Raw genomic sequence first — 16,720 nt, forward strand, 5'->3', positions numbered from 1 at the left:
GCTGGTGCGAATGACTACGTATTGCTGGATGCTCCACAGCAGTCTCCAGTTTGCAATTCCAGCGAGCTCAATCTCTTCAATGTGGCGCTCTCCACTCCGTGGGGTAACAGGAACGAATGTCATGGCAACGGCGAAGACGAACACAATTTGCGACTCGTACCATGGAGGCAATCATGGGAGGAGGTACAAGCGGTGACTGCGACTGACAACGGACAAGTGTCCGAGGTTTGACAAATGAATGGATTGTATTGCGATCAATGCCTAATGCTTACACCCAGGTATGTATAAAGTTTGCTACGTTGAGCTGTGTGTAATTCGAACAGGACAGTGGTCACGGGTCTTGGTTCTCCACTACGCGGCTAGCGTTCTCCTAAACCACCCGTTACAAGATTCCACCAATCGGAATTGGTGGGATCGTCACCGGTGGAAGCGTCACCGGTGGGATCGTCGCCGGAGCAACCGTCACCGGAGCAACTGTCGCCGGTGCAACCGTCACCGGTGCAACCGTCGTCGGAGCAAGCGTCACTGGTGCAAGCGTCACCGGCGGAAGCGTCACCGGCGGAAGCGTCACCGGCGGAAGCGTCACCGGTGGAAGCGTCACCGGTGGAATCGTCACCGGAGCAACCGTCGCCGGTACAAGCGTCACTGGTCCAAGCGTCACTGGTCCAAGAGAGATGTCAATCCCCGGGTCGATCGTCACTCCAATGTCAGGGCCAATCGACACACCGATATCCGGGGCGATTGTTACACCAATGTCAGGGCCAATCGACACACCGATATCCGGGGCGATCGTCACTCCAATGTCAGGGCCAATCGACACACCGATATCCGGGGCGATCGTCACTCCAATGTCAGGGCCAATAGACACACCGATATCTGGGGCGATTGTTACACCAATGTCAGGGCCAATCGACACACCGATATCCGGGGCGATCGTCACACCAATGTCAGGGCCAATCGACACACCGATATCCGGGGCGATCGTCACTCCAATGTCAGGGCCAATCGACACACCGATATCCGGGGCGATCGTCACTCCAATGTCAGGACCAATCGACACACCGATATCCGGGGCGATCGTCACTCCAATGTCGGGGCCAATCGACACACCGATATCCGGGGCGATTGTCACACCAATGTCGGGGCCAATCGACACACCGATATCCGGGGCGATCGTCACTCCAATGTCGGGGCCAATCGTGACACCGATATCCGGAGCGATCGTCACTCCAATGTCAGGGCCAATCGTGACACCGATATCCGGGGCCGTAGTCTCCTCCGTGCCCGGAGCCGTCGTCTCTTCAGTGCCAGGGGCCGTCGTCTCTTCAGTGCCCGGGGCCGTCGTCTCTTCAGTGCCAGGGGCCGTCGTCTCTTCAGTGCCAGGGGCCGTCGTCTCTTCAGTGCCCGGGGCCGTCGTCTCTTCAGTGCCAGGGGCCGTCGTCTCTTCAGTGCCCGGGGCCGTCGTCTCTTCAGTGCCTGGAGCCGTAGTCTCTTCAGTGCCCGGAGCCGTAGTCTCCTCTGTGCCCGGAGCCGTTGTCTCTTCAGTGCCCGGGGCCGTCGTCTCTTCAGTGCCCGGGGCCGTCGTCTCTTCAGTGCCTGGAGCCGTAGTCTCTTCAGTGCCCGGAGCCGTAGTCTCCTCTGTGCCCGGAGCCGTTGTCTCTTCAGTGCCCGGGGCCGTCGTCTCTTCAGTGCCAGGGGCCGTAGTCTCCTCCGTGCCCGGAGCCGTCGTCTCTTCAGTGCCTGGAGCCGTGGTATCCTCTGTGCCCGGAGCCGTCGTCTCTTCCGGGCACGGGGTCGTAGTCTCTTCCATGCCCGGAGCAGTAGTCTCTTCTGGGCATGGGGTCGTAGCCTCTTCCGTGCCTGGAGCGGTTGGCTCATCAATTCCAGGCTCCAGTGTGCCTGGCTGAATATCTTGCTGGTACTCAGTCCCGGAGCCCTGCGTGCCGTAGTTGCCAGTCGCCGTACCAGCTTCAGTAGTACCAGTCGTACCGTAGTTAGTAGTCGTCGAACCGCTTTCAGTAGTCCCGGTCGTCCCGTAGTGAGTAGTCGTCACACCACCTTCAGTAGTACCGGTCGTGCCGTAGTTTCCAGTTGCAGCGCCACCTTCAGTAGTCCCGGTCGTACCGTAATTGCCAGTCGCTGCGCCACCTTCAGTAGTCCCGGTCGTACCGTAGTTGCCAGTCGCCGTACCAGCTTCAGTAGTACCAGTCGTACCGTAGTTAGTAGTCGTCGAACCGCTTTCAGTAGTCCCGGTCGTCCCGTAGTGAGTAGTCGTCACACCACCTTCAGTAGTACCGGTCGTGCCGTAGTTTCCAGTTGCAGCGCCACCTTCAGTTGTCCCGGTCGTGCCGTAATTGCCAGTCGCTGCGCCACCTTCAGTAGTCCCGGTCGTACCGTAGTTGCCAGTCGCCGTACCAGCTTCAGTAGTACCAGTCGTACCGTAGTTAGTAGTCGTCAAACCGCTTTCAGTAGTACCGGTCGTGCCGTAGTTGGTACTCGTCGAACCACCCTCAGTAGTCCCGGTCGTGCCGTAAGTGCCAGTCGCCGCGCCACCTTCAGTAGTCCCGGTCGTGCCGTAGTTGCCAGTTGCAGCGCCACCTTCAGTAGTACCGATCGAACCGTAGTTGGTACTCATCGAACCACCCTCAGTAGTACCAGTCGTGCCGTAATTGCCAGTCGCCGCGCCACCTTCAGTAGTCCCGGTCGTGCCGTAGTTGCCAGTTGCCACGCCACCTTCAGTAGTCTCGGTCGTGCCGTAGTTTCCAGTCGCCACGCCACCTTCAGTAGTCTCGGTCGTGCCGTAATTGCCAGTCGCCGCGCCACCTTCAGTAGTACCGGTCGTGCCGTAGTTGCCAGTTGCAGCGCCACCTTCAGTAGTACCGATCGAACCGTAGTTGGTACTCATCGAACCACCCTCAGTAGTCCCGGTCGTGCCGTAATTGCCAGTCGCCGCGCCACCTTCAGTAGTCCCGGTCGTGCCGTAGTTGCCAGTTGCCACGCCACCTTCAGTAGTCTCGGTCGTGCCGTAGTTTCCAGTCGCCACGCCACCTTCAGTAGTACCGATCGAACCGTAGTTGGTACTCATCGAACCACCCTCAGTAGTCCCGGTCGTGCCGTAATTGCCAGTCGCCGCGCCACCTTCAGTAGTCCCGGTCGTGCCGTAGTTGCCAGTTGCCACGCCACCTTCAGTAGTCTCGGTCGTGCCGTAGTTTCCAGTCGCCACGCCACCTTCAGTAGTCTCGGTCGTGCCGTAATTGCCAGTCGCCGCGCCACCTTCAGTAGTACCGGTCGTGCCGTAGTTGCCAGTTGCAGCGCCACCTTCAGTAGCCCCGGTGGTGTGAGTCGTCGTCGAGTCGCCCGTTTGACCACCGACTTCATCGGTAGCAACCTCGCAATTGACAGCCAGTGGGGTATTGAGGGACGTGTCGTAGCTGACACTAGCTGGAGCTTCTTCCTGCGAAGTTCCATCTCCAGCGTGGACGTCTTCCGTGGTGCCCCAACCGGAGCTCCCTCCGTTGTATGCTGCGATGGCCTCGGCCTCAGCGGCAGAAGTGTAGCCTGTCTTCGGGAACGCACACCCCCACATGTCTTCGCTGATGAGGACGCACTGAGCATCAACTGGAGCAACACACACGGCGCCGTTGTACGATAACAGGTACGGCTGACAGTCGGCGGTGGCGACGTCGCCAGCCTTCGGGCAGGTGTCACCCACAGGCTCCACTCCTTCACCAGAGCAGGGGAAGCCGCGAGACTCCGGCAGCGAATAGGTGGCGTCGTACAGCACGGAGATCGGGACGTCGGCAGACGCGAGCCCCACGGCGAGGATGCCGGCCAGAGCTGCGGCCGCAGCAGGTTTCCTCGAGGTCATCAGCCAAGTCGAAGGGAAGGTCGATGTCGCCGCCAAAGAGGAAAATGGGGAATGAGCTTTCGACTCTCGGCTCTCAGCGTGGGTCAAAGACGGTTAGAAGCGCAGGAGGGGCCATTCCTCCAGGAGGACCTCCCTCCATGCGTTTCGTAATTTTTGGATTCGCACGAAACCAACTGATTAACATGAGAGGCTTTCGCGAAACGGTGACGGCTTGGCAGGTCGCGCAGCCTGTCGTGGGCGACTGCACGGCTTTCCTGAAACGAGAATGAAGGCAATAAATAAGGTTCCCCAAGGAGTAGACTGGCGGCTGAAAGGAACCGCTGCTTCCAGTCATCGCCACAGTTAACTCCTCCCAGTTCCCCTGCACACTGGAACGGGACTGAGGGCGCTCAGGAGCTTCCTCTGGCACGTCCGCGGTAATTGGTCTCCTTGCCACCGCCGAAAGCCGTGCCGTTGCCGCTTGATGCTGGCTGGCCTTCGTCTTGTTTGACGCGGGGGCGCCTACAGATACTTACACTGGGGTTTTGTATGCGTATAAACTGTGTGGGTCACACATATATCACGTTCGTAAGGGGAAACCGATGCTAGAAATCATGCGCGGTTTCAAGCTGGCGCCACTACCATAGAGAAGGCGAGCGGTTTCCGACTAGTGCCTGGCTGCATGGTGTCGCGAGAGGCTCCTCGCCACCTTCACTTCGGATGACTTGCAACCTGGAGATTTAGTTCGAAGAAATGGCTACACGGAATGTTCGGACGACGTCCAGCGCACCGACTTCCAAGTAGTTACTAAGCAGCATGCAGCCATTTCCCTACAAGAACTGTGAGTCCTCAATTCGAACAACTAGCGTATTAGCACCTGTGTTGTCAACACCGGCTTAGGCTTAAACTCCGAGGCGGACTGTTTCTCTGCAGACCCCCCCCCCACACACACACCCACACACACACCCACACACACACCCACACACACACCTACACACACACCTACACCCAAAAAATAAAAAAATAAATAAGCGTGGTGGTCTTCGTTATGCTACGAGTGTATGCAGAACTCAAATCTGAGCTACAACACCACTACGACTTTGAAGACTCGGCACATGTCCTGCTTCAGGTGACGTACTAACATGAACACTGACATTGGACGCGTAGGACAGGCAGGCACTGGGGAATCTACTCCAACGGAACATGCTACCCTAGTGTGTTTATCTGTGTAATCCTACCCTCGATATGCCAGTCCTCGGAATACGTCAACGCCCAAATCCAGTACCATGAGCTCGCTCGAATATGCTATCTCGTCTAACTGGCCAGTGCACATCGGTGCGTAACACTTGGAAGTTGCCGTCTATCAGTTGGAGCTGGTCGCTGGTGCGAATGACTACGTATTGCTGGATGCTCCACAGCAGTCTCCAGTTTGCAATTCCAGCGAGCTCAATCTCTTCAATGTGGCGCTCTCCACTCCGTGGGGTAACAGGAACGAATGTCATGGCAACGGCGAAGACGAACACAATTTGCGACTCGTACCATGGAGGCAATCATGGGAAGGAGGTACAAGCGGTGACTGCGACTGACAACGGACAAGTGTCCGAGGTTTGACAAATGAATGGATTGTATTGCGATCAATGCCTAATGCTTACACCCAGGTATGTATAAAGTTTGCTACGTTGAGCTGTGTGCAATTCGAACAGGACAGTGGTCACGGGTCTTGGTTCTCCACTACGCGGCTAGCGTTCTCCTAAACCACCCGTTACAAGATTCCACCAATCGGAATTGGTGGGATCGTCACCGGTGGAAGCGTCACCGGTGGAATCGTCACCGGAGCAACTGTCGCCGGAGCAACCGTCGCCGGAGCAACCGTCACCGGAGCAACTGTCGCCGGTGCAACCGTCACCGGTGCAACCGTCGTCGGAGCAAGCGTCACTGGTGCAAGCGTCACCGGCGGAAGCGTCACCGGCGGAAGCGTCACTGGCGGAAGCGTCACCGGTGGAAGCGTCACCGGTGGAATCGTCACCGGAGCAACCGTCGCCGGTACAAGCGTCACTGGTCCAAGCGTCACTGGTCCAAGAGAGATGTCAATCCCCGGGTCGATCGTCACTCCAATATCAGGGCCAATCGACACACCGATATCCGGGGCGATTGTTACACCAATGTCAGGGCCAATCGACACACCGATATCCGGGGCGATTGTCACACCAATGTCAGGGCCAATCGACACACCGATATCCGGGGCGATCGTCACTCCAATATCAGGGCCAATCGACACACCGATATCCGGGGCGATTGTTACACCAATGTCAGGGCCAATCGACACACCGATATCCGGGGCGATTGTTACACCAATGTCAGGGCCAATCGACACACCGATATCCGGGGCGATCGTCACTCCAATGTCAGGGCCAATCGACACACCGATATCCGGGGCGATCGTCACTCCAATGTCAGGGCCAATCGTGACACCGATATCCGGGGCGATTGTCACTCCAATGTCGGGGCCAATCGTGACACCGATATCCGGAGCGATCGTCACACCAATGTCAGGGCCAATCGTGACACCGATATCCGGAGCGATCGTCACTCCAATGTCAGGGCCAATCGTGACACCGATATCCGGGGCGATTGTCACTCCAATGTCGGGGCCAATCGTGACACCGATATCCGGAGCGATCGTCACACCAATGTCAGGGCCAATCGTGACACCGATATCCGGGGCCGTAGTCTCCTCCGTGCCCGGAGCCGTCGTCTCTTCAGTGCCTGGGGCCGTAGTCTCTTCAGTGCCCGGAGCCGTCGTCTCTTCAGTGCCCGGAGCCGTCGTCTCTTCAGTGCCTGGAGCCGTCGTCTCTTCAGTGCCCGGAGCCGTAGTCTCCTCTGTGCCCGGAGCCGTTGTCTCTTCAGTGCCCGGGGCCGTCGTCTCTTCAGTGCCAGGGGCCGTCGTCTCTTCAGTGCCAGGGGCCGTGGTCTCCTCTGTGCCCGGAGCCGTCGTCTCTTCCGGGCACGGGGTCGTAGTCTCTTCCATGCCCGGAGCAGTGGTCTCTTCTGGGCATGGGGTTGTAGCCTCTTCCGTGCCTGGAGCGGTTGGCTCATCAATTCCAGGCTCCAGTGTGCCTGGCTGAATATCTTGCTGGTACTCAGTCCCGGAGCCCTGCGTACCGTAGTCGCCAGTCGCAGTGCCAGCTTCTGTAGTCTCAGTCGTACCGTAGTTAGTAGTCGTCGAACCGCCTTCAGTGGTCTGAGTCGTCCCGTAGTTAGTAGTCGTCGAACCGCTTTCAGTAGTACCGGTCGTACCATAGTTGCCAGTCGCCACGCCACCTTCAGTAGTACCAGTCGTACCGTAGTTAGTAGTCGTCGAACCGCTTTCAGTAGTCCCGGTCGTCCCGTAGTGAGTAGTCGTCGAACCGCTTTCAGTAGTACCGGTCGTGCCGTAGTCTCCAGTTGCAGCGCCACCTTCAGTAGTCCCGGTCGTGCCGTAATTGCCACTCACTGCGCCACCTTCAGTAGTCCCGGTCGTACCGTAGTTGCCAGTCGCCGTACCAGCTTCAGTAGTACCAGTCGTACCGTAGTTAGTAGTCGTCGAACCGCTTTCAGTAGTCCCGGTCGTCCCGTAGTGAGTAGTCGTCACACCACCTTCAGTAGTACCGGTCGTGCCGTAGTTTCCAGTTGCAGCGCCACCTTCAGTTGTCCCGGTCGTGCCGTAATTGCCAGTCGCTGCGCCACCTTCAGTAGTCCCGGTCGTACCGTAGTTGCCAGTCGCCGTACCAGCTTCAGTAGTACCAGTCGTACCGTAGTTAGTAGTCGTCAAACCGCTTTCAGTAGTACCGGTCGTGCCGTAGTTGGTACTCGTCGAACCACCCTCAGTAGTCCCGGTCGTGCCGTAAGTGCCAGTCGCCGCGCCACCTTCAGTAATCCCGGTCGTGCCGTAGTTTCCAGTCGCTGCGCCACCTTCAGTAGTCCCGGTCGTACCGTAGTTGCCAGTCGCCGTACCAGCTTCAGTAGTACCAGTCGTACCGTAGTTAGTAGTCGTCGAACCGCTTTCAGTAGTCCCGGTCGTGCCGTAGTTGCCAGTTGCCACGCCACCTTCAGTAGTCTCGGTCGTGCCGTAGTTTCCAGTCGCCACGCCACCTTCAGTAGTCTCGGTCGTGCCGTAATTGCCAGTCGCCGCGCCACCTTCAGTAGTACCGGTCGTGCCGTAGTTGCCAGTTGCAGCGCCACCTTCAGTAGTACCGATCGAACCGTAGTTGGTACTCATCGAACCACCCTCAGTAGTCCCGGTCGTGCCGTAATTGCCAGTCGCCGCGCCACCTTCAGTAGTCCCGGTCGTGCCGTAGTTGCCAGTTGCCACGCCACCTTCAGTAGTCTCGGTCGTGCCGTAGTTTCCAGTCGCCACGCCACCTTCAGTAGTACCGATCGAACCGTAGTTGGTACTCATCGAACCACCCTCAGTAGTCCCGGTCGTGCCGTAATTGCCAGTCGCCGCGCCACCTTCAGTAGTCCCGGTCGTGCCGTAGTTGCCAGTTGCCACGCCACCTTCAGTAGTCTCGGTCGTGCCGTAGTTTCCAGTCGCCACGCCACCTTCAGTAGTCTCGGTCGTGCCGTAATTGCCAGTCGCCGCGCCACCTTCAGTAGTACCGGTCGTGCCGTAGTTGCCAGTTGCAGCGCCACCTTCAGTAGCCCCGGTGGTGTGAGTCGTCGTCGAGTCGCCCGTTTGACCACCGACTTCATCGGTAGCAACCTCGCAATTGACAGCCAGTGGGGTATTGAGGGACGTGTCGTAGCTGACACTAGCTGGAGCTTCTTCCTGCGAAGTTCCATCTCCAGCGTGGACGTCTTCCGTGGTGCCCCAACCGGAGCTCCCTCCGTTGTATGCTGCGATGGCCTCGGCCTCAGCGGCAGAAGTGTAGCCTGTCTTCGGGAACGCACACCCCCACATGTCTTCGCTGATGAGGACGCACTGAGCATCAACTGGAGCAACACACACGGCGCCGTTGTACGATAACAGGTACGGCTGACAGTCGGCGGTGGCGACGTCGCCAGCCTTCGGGCAGGTGTCACCCACAGGCTCCACTCCTTCACCAGAGCAGGGGAAGCCGCGAGACTCCGGCAGCGAATAGGTGGCGTCGTACAGCACGGAGATCGGGACGTCGGCAGACGCGAGCCCCACGGCGAGGATGCCGGCCAGAGCTGCGGCCGCAGCAGGTTTCCTCGAGGTCATCAGCCAAGTCGAAGGGAAGGTCGATGTCGCCGCCAAAGAGGAAAATGGGGAATGAGCTTTCGACTCTCGGCTCTCAGCGTGGGTCAAAGACGGTTAGAAGCGCAGGAGGGGCCATTCCTCCAGGAGGACCTCCCTCCATGCGTTTCGTAATTTTTGGATTCGCACGAAACCAACTGATTAACATGAGAGGCTTTCGCGAAACGGTGACGGCTTGGCAGGTCGCGCAGCCTGTCGTGGGCGACTGCACGGCTTTCCTGAAACGAGAATGAAGGCAATAAATAAGGTTCCCCAAGGAGTAGACTGGCGGCTGAAAGGAACCGCTGCTTCCAGTCATCGCCACAGTTAACTCCTCCCAGTTCCCCTGCACACTGGAACGGGACTGAGGGCGCTCAGGAGCTTCCTCTGGCACGTCCGCGGTAATTGGTCTCCTTGCCACCGCCGAAAGCCGTGCCGTTGCCGCTTGATGCTGGCTGGCCTTCGTCTTGTTTGACGCGGGGGCGCCTACAGATACTTACACTGGGGTTTTGTATGCGTATAAACTGTGTGGGTCACACATATATCACGTTCGTAAGGGGAAACCGATGCTAGAAATCATGCGCGGTTTCAAGCTGGCGCCACTACCATAGAGAAGGCGAGCGGTTTCCGACTAGTGCCTGGCTGCATGGTGTCGCGAGAGGCTCCTCGCCACCTTCACTTCGGATGACTTGCAACCTGGAGATTTAGTTCGAAGAAATGGCTACACGGAATGTTCGGACGACGTCCAGCGCACCGACTTCCAAGTAGTTACTAAGCAGCATGCAGCCATTTCCCTACAAGAACTGTGAGTCCTCAATTCGAACAACTAGCGTATTAGCACCTGTGTTGTCAACACCGGCTTAGGCTTAAACTCCGAGGCGGACTGTTTCTCTGCAGACCCCCCCCCCCCACACACACCCACACACACACCCACACACACACCTACACACACACCTACACCCAAAAAATAAAAAAATAAATAAGCGTGGTGGTCTTCGTTATGCTACGAGTGTATGCAGAACTCAAATCTGAGCTACAACACCACTACGACTTTGAAGACTCGGCACATGTCCTGCTTCAGGTGACGTACTAACATGAACACTGACATTGGACGCGTAGGACAGGCAGGCACTGGGGAATCTACTCCAACGGAACATGCTACCCTAGTGTGTTTATCTGTGTAATCCTACCCTCGATATGCCAGTCCTCGGAATACGTCAACGCCCAAATCCAGTACCATGAGCTCGCTCGAATATGCTATCTCGTCTAACTGGCCAGTGCACATCGGTGCGTAACACTTGGAAGTTGCCGTCTATCAGTTGGAGCTGGTCGCTGGTGCGAATGACTACGTATTGCTGGATGCTCCACAGCAGTCTCCAGTTTGCAATTCCAGCGAGCTCAATCTCTTCAATGTGGCGCTCTCCACTCCGTGGGGTAACAGGAACGAATGTCATGGCAACGGCGAAGACGAACACAATTTGCGACTCGTACCATGGAGGCAATCATGGGAAGGAGGTACAAGCGGTGACTGCGACTGACAACGGACAAGTGTCCGAGGTTTGACAAATGAATGGATTGTATTGCGATCAATGCCTAATGCTTACACCCAGGTATGTATAAAGTTTGCTACGTTGAGCTGTGTGCAATTCGAACAGGACAGTGGTCACGGGTCTTGGTTCTCCACTACGCGGCTAGCGTTCTCCTAAACCACCCGTTACAAGATTCCACCAATCGGAATTGGTGGGATCGTCACCGGTGGAAGCGTCACCGGTGGAATCGTCACCGGAGCAACTGTCGCCGGAGCAACCGTCGCCGGAGCAACCGTCACCGGTGCAACCGTCGTCGGAGCAAGCGTCACTGGTGCAAGCGTCACCGGCGGAAGCGTCACCGGCGGAAGCGTCACCGGCGGAAGCGTCACCGGTGGAAGCGTCACCGGTGGAATCGTCACCGGAGCAACCGTCGCCGGTACAAGCGTCACTGGTCCAAGCGTCACTGGTCCAAGAGAGATGTCAATCCCCGGGTCGATCGTCACTCCAATGTCAGGGCCAATCGACACACCGATATCCGGGGCGATTGTTACACCAATGTCAGGGCCAATCGACACACCGATATCCGGGGCGATCGTCACTCCAATGTCAGGGCCAATCGACACACCGATATCCGGGGCGATTGTTACACCAATGTCAGGGCCAATCGACACACCGATATCCGGGGCGATTGTTACACCAATGTCAGGGCCAATCGACACACCGATATCCGGGGCGATCGTCACTCCAATGTCAGGGCCAATCGACACACCGATATCCGGGGCGATCGTCACTCCAATGTCAGGGCCAATCGACACACCGATATCCGGGGCGATCGTCACTCCAATGTCAGGGCCAATCGACACACCGATATCCGGGGCGATCGTCACTCCAATGTCAGGGCCAATCGACACACCGATATCCGGGGCGATCGTCACTCCAATGTCAGGGCCAATCGACACACCGATATCCGGGGCGATCGTCACTCCAATGTCAGGGCCAATCGACACACCGATATCCGGGGCGATTGTCACACCAATGTCAGGGCCAATCGACACACCGATATCCGGGGCGATCGTCACTCCAATGTCAGGGCCAATCGACACACCGATATCCGGGGCGATCGTCACACCAATGTCAGGGCCAATCGTGACACCGATATCCGGAGCGATCGTCACTCCAATGTCAGGGCCAATCGACACACCGATATCCGGGGCGATCGTCACTCCAATGTCAGGGCCAATCGACACACCGATATCCGGGGCGATTGTCACACCAATGTCAGGGCCAATCGACACACCGATATCCGGGGCGATCGTCACTCCAATGTCAGGGCCAATCGACACACCGATATCCGGGGCGATCGTCACACCAATGTCAGGGCCAATCGTGACACCGATATCCGGAGCGATCGTCACACCAATGTCAGGGCCAATCGTGACACCGATATCCGGAGCGATCGTCACACCAATGTCAGGGCCAATCGTGACACCGATATCCGGGGCCGTAGTCTCCTCCGTGCCCGGAGCCGTCGTCTCTTCAGTGCCTGGGGCCGTAGTCTCTTCAGTGCCCGGAGCCGTCGTCTCTTCAGTGCCTGGAGCCGTTGTCTCTTCAGTGCCAGGGGCCGTCGTCTCTTCAGTGCCCGGAGCCGTCGTCTCTTCAGTGCCTGGAGCCGTTGTCTCTTCAGTGCCAGGGGCCGTCGTCTCTTCAGTGCCCGGGGCCGTAGTCTCTTCAGTGCCCGGAGCCGTCGTCTCTTCAGTGCCCGGAGCCGTCGTCTCTTCAGTGCCCGGAGCCGTTGTCTCTTCAGTGCCAGGGGCCGTAGTCTCCTCCGTGCCCGGAGCCGTCGTCTCTTCAGTGCCAGGGGCCGTGGTCTCCTCTGTGCCCGGAGCCGTCGTCTCTTCCGGGCACGGGGTCGTAGTCTCTTCCATGCCCGGAGCAGTGGTCTCTTCTGGGCATGGGGTTGTAGCCTCTTCCGTGCCTGGAGCGGTTGGCTCATCAATTCCAGGCTCCAGTGTGCCTGGCTGAACATCTTGCTGGTACTCAGTCCCGGAGCCCTGCGTACCGTAGTCGCCAGTCGCAGTGCCAGCTTCTGTAGTCTCAGTGGTACCTGAGCCCTGCGACATTTCGGTAGTGCCGTAGTTCCCAGTCGCCGTACCAACTTCAGTAGTACCGGTCGTGCCGTAGTTAGTAGTCGTCGAACCGCTTTCAGTAGTACCGGTCGTACCGTAGTTGCCAGTCGCCACGCCAGCTTCAGTAGTACCGGTCGTGCCGTAGTTAGTAGTCGTCGAACCGCCTTCAGTGGTCTGAGTCGTGCCGTAGTTAGTAGTCGTCGAACCGCTTTCAGTGGTCTGAGTCGTGCCGTAGTTAGTAGTCGTCACACCATCTTCAGTAGTCCCGGTCGAGCCGTAGTTGCCAGTTGCAGCCCCACCTTCAGTAGTACCGGTCATACCGTAGTTGCCAGTCGCCGTACCAGCTTCAGTAGTATCGGTCGTGCCGTAGTTTCCAGTTGCCACGCCACCTTCAGTGGTTCCGGTGGTGCCGTAGTTGCCAGTCGCGGTACCAGCTTCAGTAGTACCGGTCGTACCGTAGTTGCCAGTCGCCGTACCAGCTTCAGTAGTCCCGGTCGTGCCGTAGTTAGTAGTAGCCGTACCACCTTCTGTAGTACCAGTCGTACCGTAGCTAGTAGTCGTCGAACCGCTTTCAGTAGTACCGGTCGTACCGTAGTTGCCAGTCACCGCGCCACCTTCAGTAGTACCAGTCGTACCGTAGTTGCCAGTCGCCGTACCACCTTCTGTAGTACCAGTCGTACCGTAGTTAGTAGTCGTCACACCACCTTCAGTAGTCCCGGTCGTGCCGTAGTTTCCAGTTGCCGTACCAGCTTCAGTAGTACCGATCGTACCGTAGTTGCCAGTCGCCGTACCAGCTTCAGTAGTCCCGGTCGTGCCGTAGTTTCCAGTTGCAGCGCCACCTTCAGTAGTACCGGTCGAACCGTAGTTGGTACTCGTCGAACCACCCTCAGTAGTCTCGGTCGTGCCGTAATTGCCAGTCGCCGCGCCACCTTCAGTGGTTCCGGTCGTGCCGTAATTGCCAGTCGCCGCGCCACCTTCAGTGGTTCCGGTCGTGCCGTAATTGCCAGTCGCCGCGCCACCTTCAGTGGTTCCGGTCGTGCCGTAATTGCCAGTCGCCGCGCCACCTTCAGTGGTTCCGGTCGTGCCGTAATTGCCAGTCGCCGCGCCACCTTCAGTGGTTCCGGTCGTGCCGTAATTGCCAGTCGCCGCGCCACCTTCAGTAGTCCCGGTCGTGCCGTAGTTTCCAGTCGCCACGCCACCTTCAGTAGTCTCGGTCGTGCCGTAGTTTCCAGTCGCCACGCCACCTTCAGTAGTCTCGGTCGTGCCGTAATTGCCAGTCGCCGCGCCACCTTCAGTAGTACCGGTCGTGCCGTAGTTGCCAGTTGCAGCGCCACCTTCAGTAGCCCCGGTGGTGTGAGTCGTCGTCGAGTCGCCCGTTTGACCACCGACTTCATCGGTAGCAACCTCGCAATTGACAGCCAGTGGGGTATTGAGGGACGTGTCGTAGCTGACACTAGCTGGAGCTTCTTCCTGCGAAGTTCCATCTCCAGCGTGGACGTCTTCCGTGGTGCCCCAACCGGAGCTCCCTCCGTTGTATGCTGCGATGGCCTCGGCCTCAGCGGCAGAAGTGTAGCCTGTCTTCGGGAACGCACACCCCCACATGTCTTCGCTGATGAGGACGCACTGAGCATCAACTGGAGCAACACACACGGCGCCGTTGTACGATAACAGGTACGGCTGACAGTCGGCGGTGGCGACGTCGCCAGCCTTCGGGCAGGTGTCACCCACAGGCTCCACTCCTTCACCAGAGCAGGGGAAGCCGCGAGACTCCGGCAGCGAATAGGTGGCGTCGTACAGCACGGAGATCGGGACGTCGGCAGACGCGAGCCCCACGGCGAGGATGCCGGCCAGAGCTGCGGCCGCAGCAGGTTTCCTCGAGGTCATCAGCCAAGTCGAAGGGAAGGTCGATGTCGCCGCCAAAGAGGAAAATGGGGAATGAGCTTTCGACTCTCGGCTCTCAGCGTGGGTCAAAGACGGTTAGAAGCGCAGGAGGGGCCATTCCTCCAGGAGGACCTCCCTCCATGCGTTTCGTAATTTTTGGATTCGCACGAAACCAACTGATTAACATGAGAGGCTTTCGCGAAACGGTGACGGCTTGGCAGGTCGCGCAGCCTGTCGTGGGCGACTGCACGGCTTTCCTGAAACGAGAATGAAGGCAATAAATAAGGTTCCCCAAGGAGTAGACTGGCGGCTGAAAGGAACCGCTGCTTCCAGTCATCGCCACAGTTAACTCCTCCCAGTTCCCCTGCACACTGGAACGGGACTGAGGGCGCTCAGGAGCTTCCTCTGGCACGTCCGCGGTAATTGGTCTCCTTGCCACCGCCGAAAGCCGTGCCGTTGCCGCTTGATGCTGGCTGGCCTTGGTCTTGTTTGACGCGGGGGCGCCTACAGATACTTACACTGGGGTTTTGTATGCGTATAAACTGTGTGGGTCACACATATATCACGTTCGTAAGGGGAAACCGATGCTAGAAATCATGCGCGGTTTCAAGCTGGCGCCACTACCATAGAGAAGGCGAGCGGTTTCCGACTAGTGCCTGGCTGCATGGTGTCGCGAGAGGCTCCTCGCCACCTTCACTTCGGATGACTTGCAACCTGGAGATTTAGTTCGAAGAAATGGCTACACGGAATGTTCGGACGACGTCCAGCGCACCGACTTCCAGGTAGTTACTAAGCGCGTTGCGCACGAATGAAAACACCAACTCAAGAGTCGTGCACCTGGCGTAGGTGCTTCATTGGTACGAGCTAGGAGGTTGCAAGGCGGCCTCCATAGCTAGGAGCTAGTATACTAACGTTACCGTGCAGAGGCCTTCTCTGCAGAGCGAACAGCGAGAGCGCTCATTCCTCTGGACTCTTCCAGCGTTTTACCTGCTACTTCGACGAATGACCGCATGTTAATGCGTTGCCGCCGTATCGCAAAGGTCTGCGCCCCCAGTCTTTAATTTAGAGCACCGTCGATCATGTTGCGCCTCGTGGCTGCTGCGGGGCTTCTGGTCCTCGCGACGGCCGAAGGGGAAGTCGACCAAGGCGATGGCAACGGTTCTACCATCCACTGGGACAACTGGACCAAGTCGGCCAAGCTGAACCCGCGCGTGCAGCATATTCCGCTGGCCCCCACTCAAAGCAACCTCCGACCTCCTCCGGCTCACATCCCCGAGACGTTCGACATGTTCGTCGGGTCGTCGGTCTTTCGGGACGGGTACCGATGCGGCAAGACGCTCTTCACTGCGCTGAAGCGAGCGACGCATCCGGAGCGTCTGCACTTTGGCATCCTGGAGCAGATTTACGAAGGCGACCCGACTTGTCTTGGTGAGTACTGTAAGATGGCTGCTGAGGAGTGGCCACAAGACGCCGAGTGCCGGTACAAGAAGCAGATCACTATCGACACCCGGGACACTGCCGAGTCGGCTGGGTGTACGACGGCGCGGCACTTGCAGCAGAAGCTGGTGGGGAACCAGGAATTCTGCCTGCAGGTGGACGGCCACAGCGTCTTCACCAACCGCTGGGACGAGGACATCCTGGAAGACTGGGCCTCCATTGATAACGAGATGGCCGTCATGACGATGTACCCGCACCACACGCACGAGACCATGGTCACGGAGAGTGGCGACAACGCGGTGATCAATTCCATCCCGCACTTGTGCACTACCATCCGAGGAGGCAACGGACTCACTCGAATCGTCGGCGCGAGCATGATCAGCGACTCGACCATGCCGCAGATGGCGGCGCTTTGGGGAGGTGGCTATTCGTTCAGCAAATGTCACGCTGAGCGCAAAGTTTTGGTCGACTCACACACGCCGTGGCTGTGGGATGGCGAGGAGTTCATGCGCTCTGCCAACTACTGGACGTACGGCTACGACTTGTACTCGCCCAGTATGCTTGGCAATGTCCTTTACCACAATTACTCAAAGAAGCCGGCCAGCTTCTGGGCGTCACCCATGGATCCTGAGAAGAAGAACCTGGACACTGAAATGGGTCGTAA

The 16,720-nt window shown here is 58.0% G+C and overlaps 3 protein-coding genes across 3 annotated transcripts; all 3 read right to left on the reverse strand.

Moving 5' to 3' along the window:
* Positions 1–382: 382 nt before the first annotated feature.
* Positions 383–3,868, reverse strand: KRP23_4695 (Endo-1,4-beta-xylanase B; the record flags this gene model as incomplete). The annotated part of the gene is made up of 1 exon (XM_067889684.1): positions 383–3,868. One exon carries the CDS (start codon positions 3,866–3,868, stop codon positions 383–385), a length of 3,486 nt encoding a protein of 1,161 aa, XP_067748823.1.
* Positions 3,869–5,609: 1,741 nt separating this feature from the next.
* On the reverse strand, positions 5,610–9,068 carry KRP23_4696 (Immunoglobulin G-binding protein A; the record flags this gene model as incomplete). Its single annotated transcript, XM_067889687.1, has 1 exon — positions 5,610–9,068. The coding sequence occupies one exon, from the start codon at positions 9,066–9,068 to the stop codon at positions 5,610–5,612; it is 3,459 nt and encodes a 1,152-aa protein (XP_067748824.1).
* Positions 9,069–10,797: 1,729 nt separating this feature from the next.
* On the reverse strand, positions 10,798–14,622 carry KRP23_4697 (Mucin-1; the record flags this gene model as incomplete). Its single annotated transcript, XM_067889688.1, has 1 exon — positions 10,798–14,622. The coding sequence occupies one exon, from the start codon at positions 14,620–14,622 to the stop codon at positions 10,798–10,800; it is 3,825 nt and encodes a 1,274-aa protein (XP_067748825.1).
* Between the last annotated feature and the right edge of the window lie 2,098 nt (positions 14,623–16,720).

This window comes from Phytophthora ramorum (assembly GCF_020800215.1).
Source record: "Phytophthora ramorum isolate Pr-102 chromosome Unknown Phyram_PR-102_s0003, whole genome shotgun sequence".
NCBI classification, from domain to species: Eukaryota; Oomycota; class Peronosporomycetes; order Peronosporales; family Peronosporaceae; genus Phytophthora; species Phytophthora ramorum.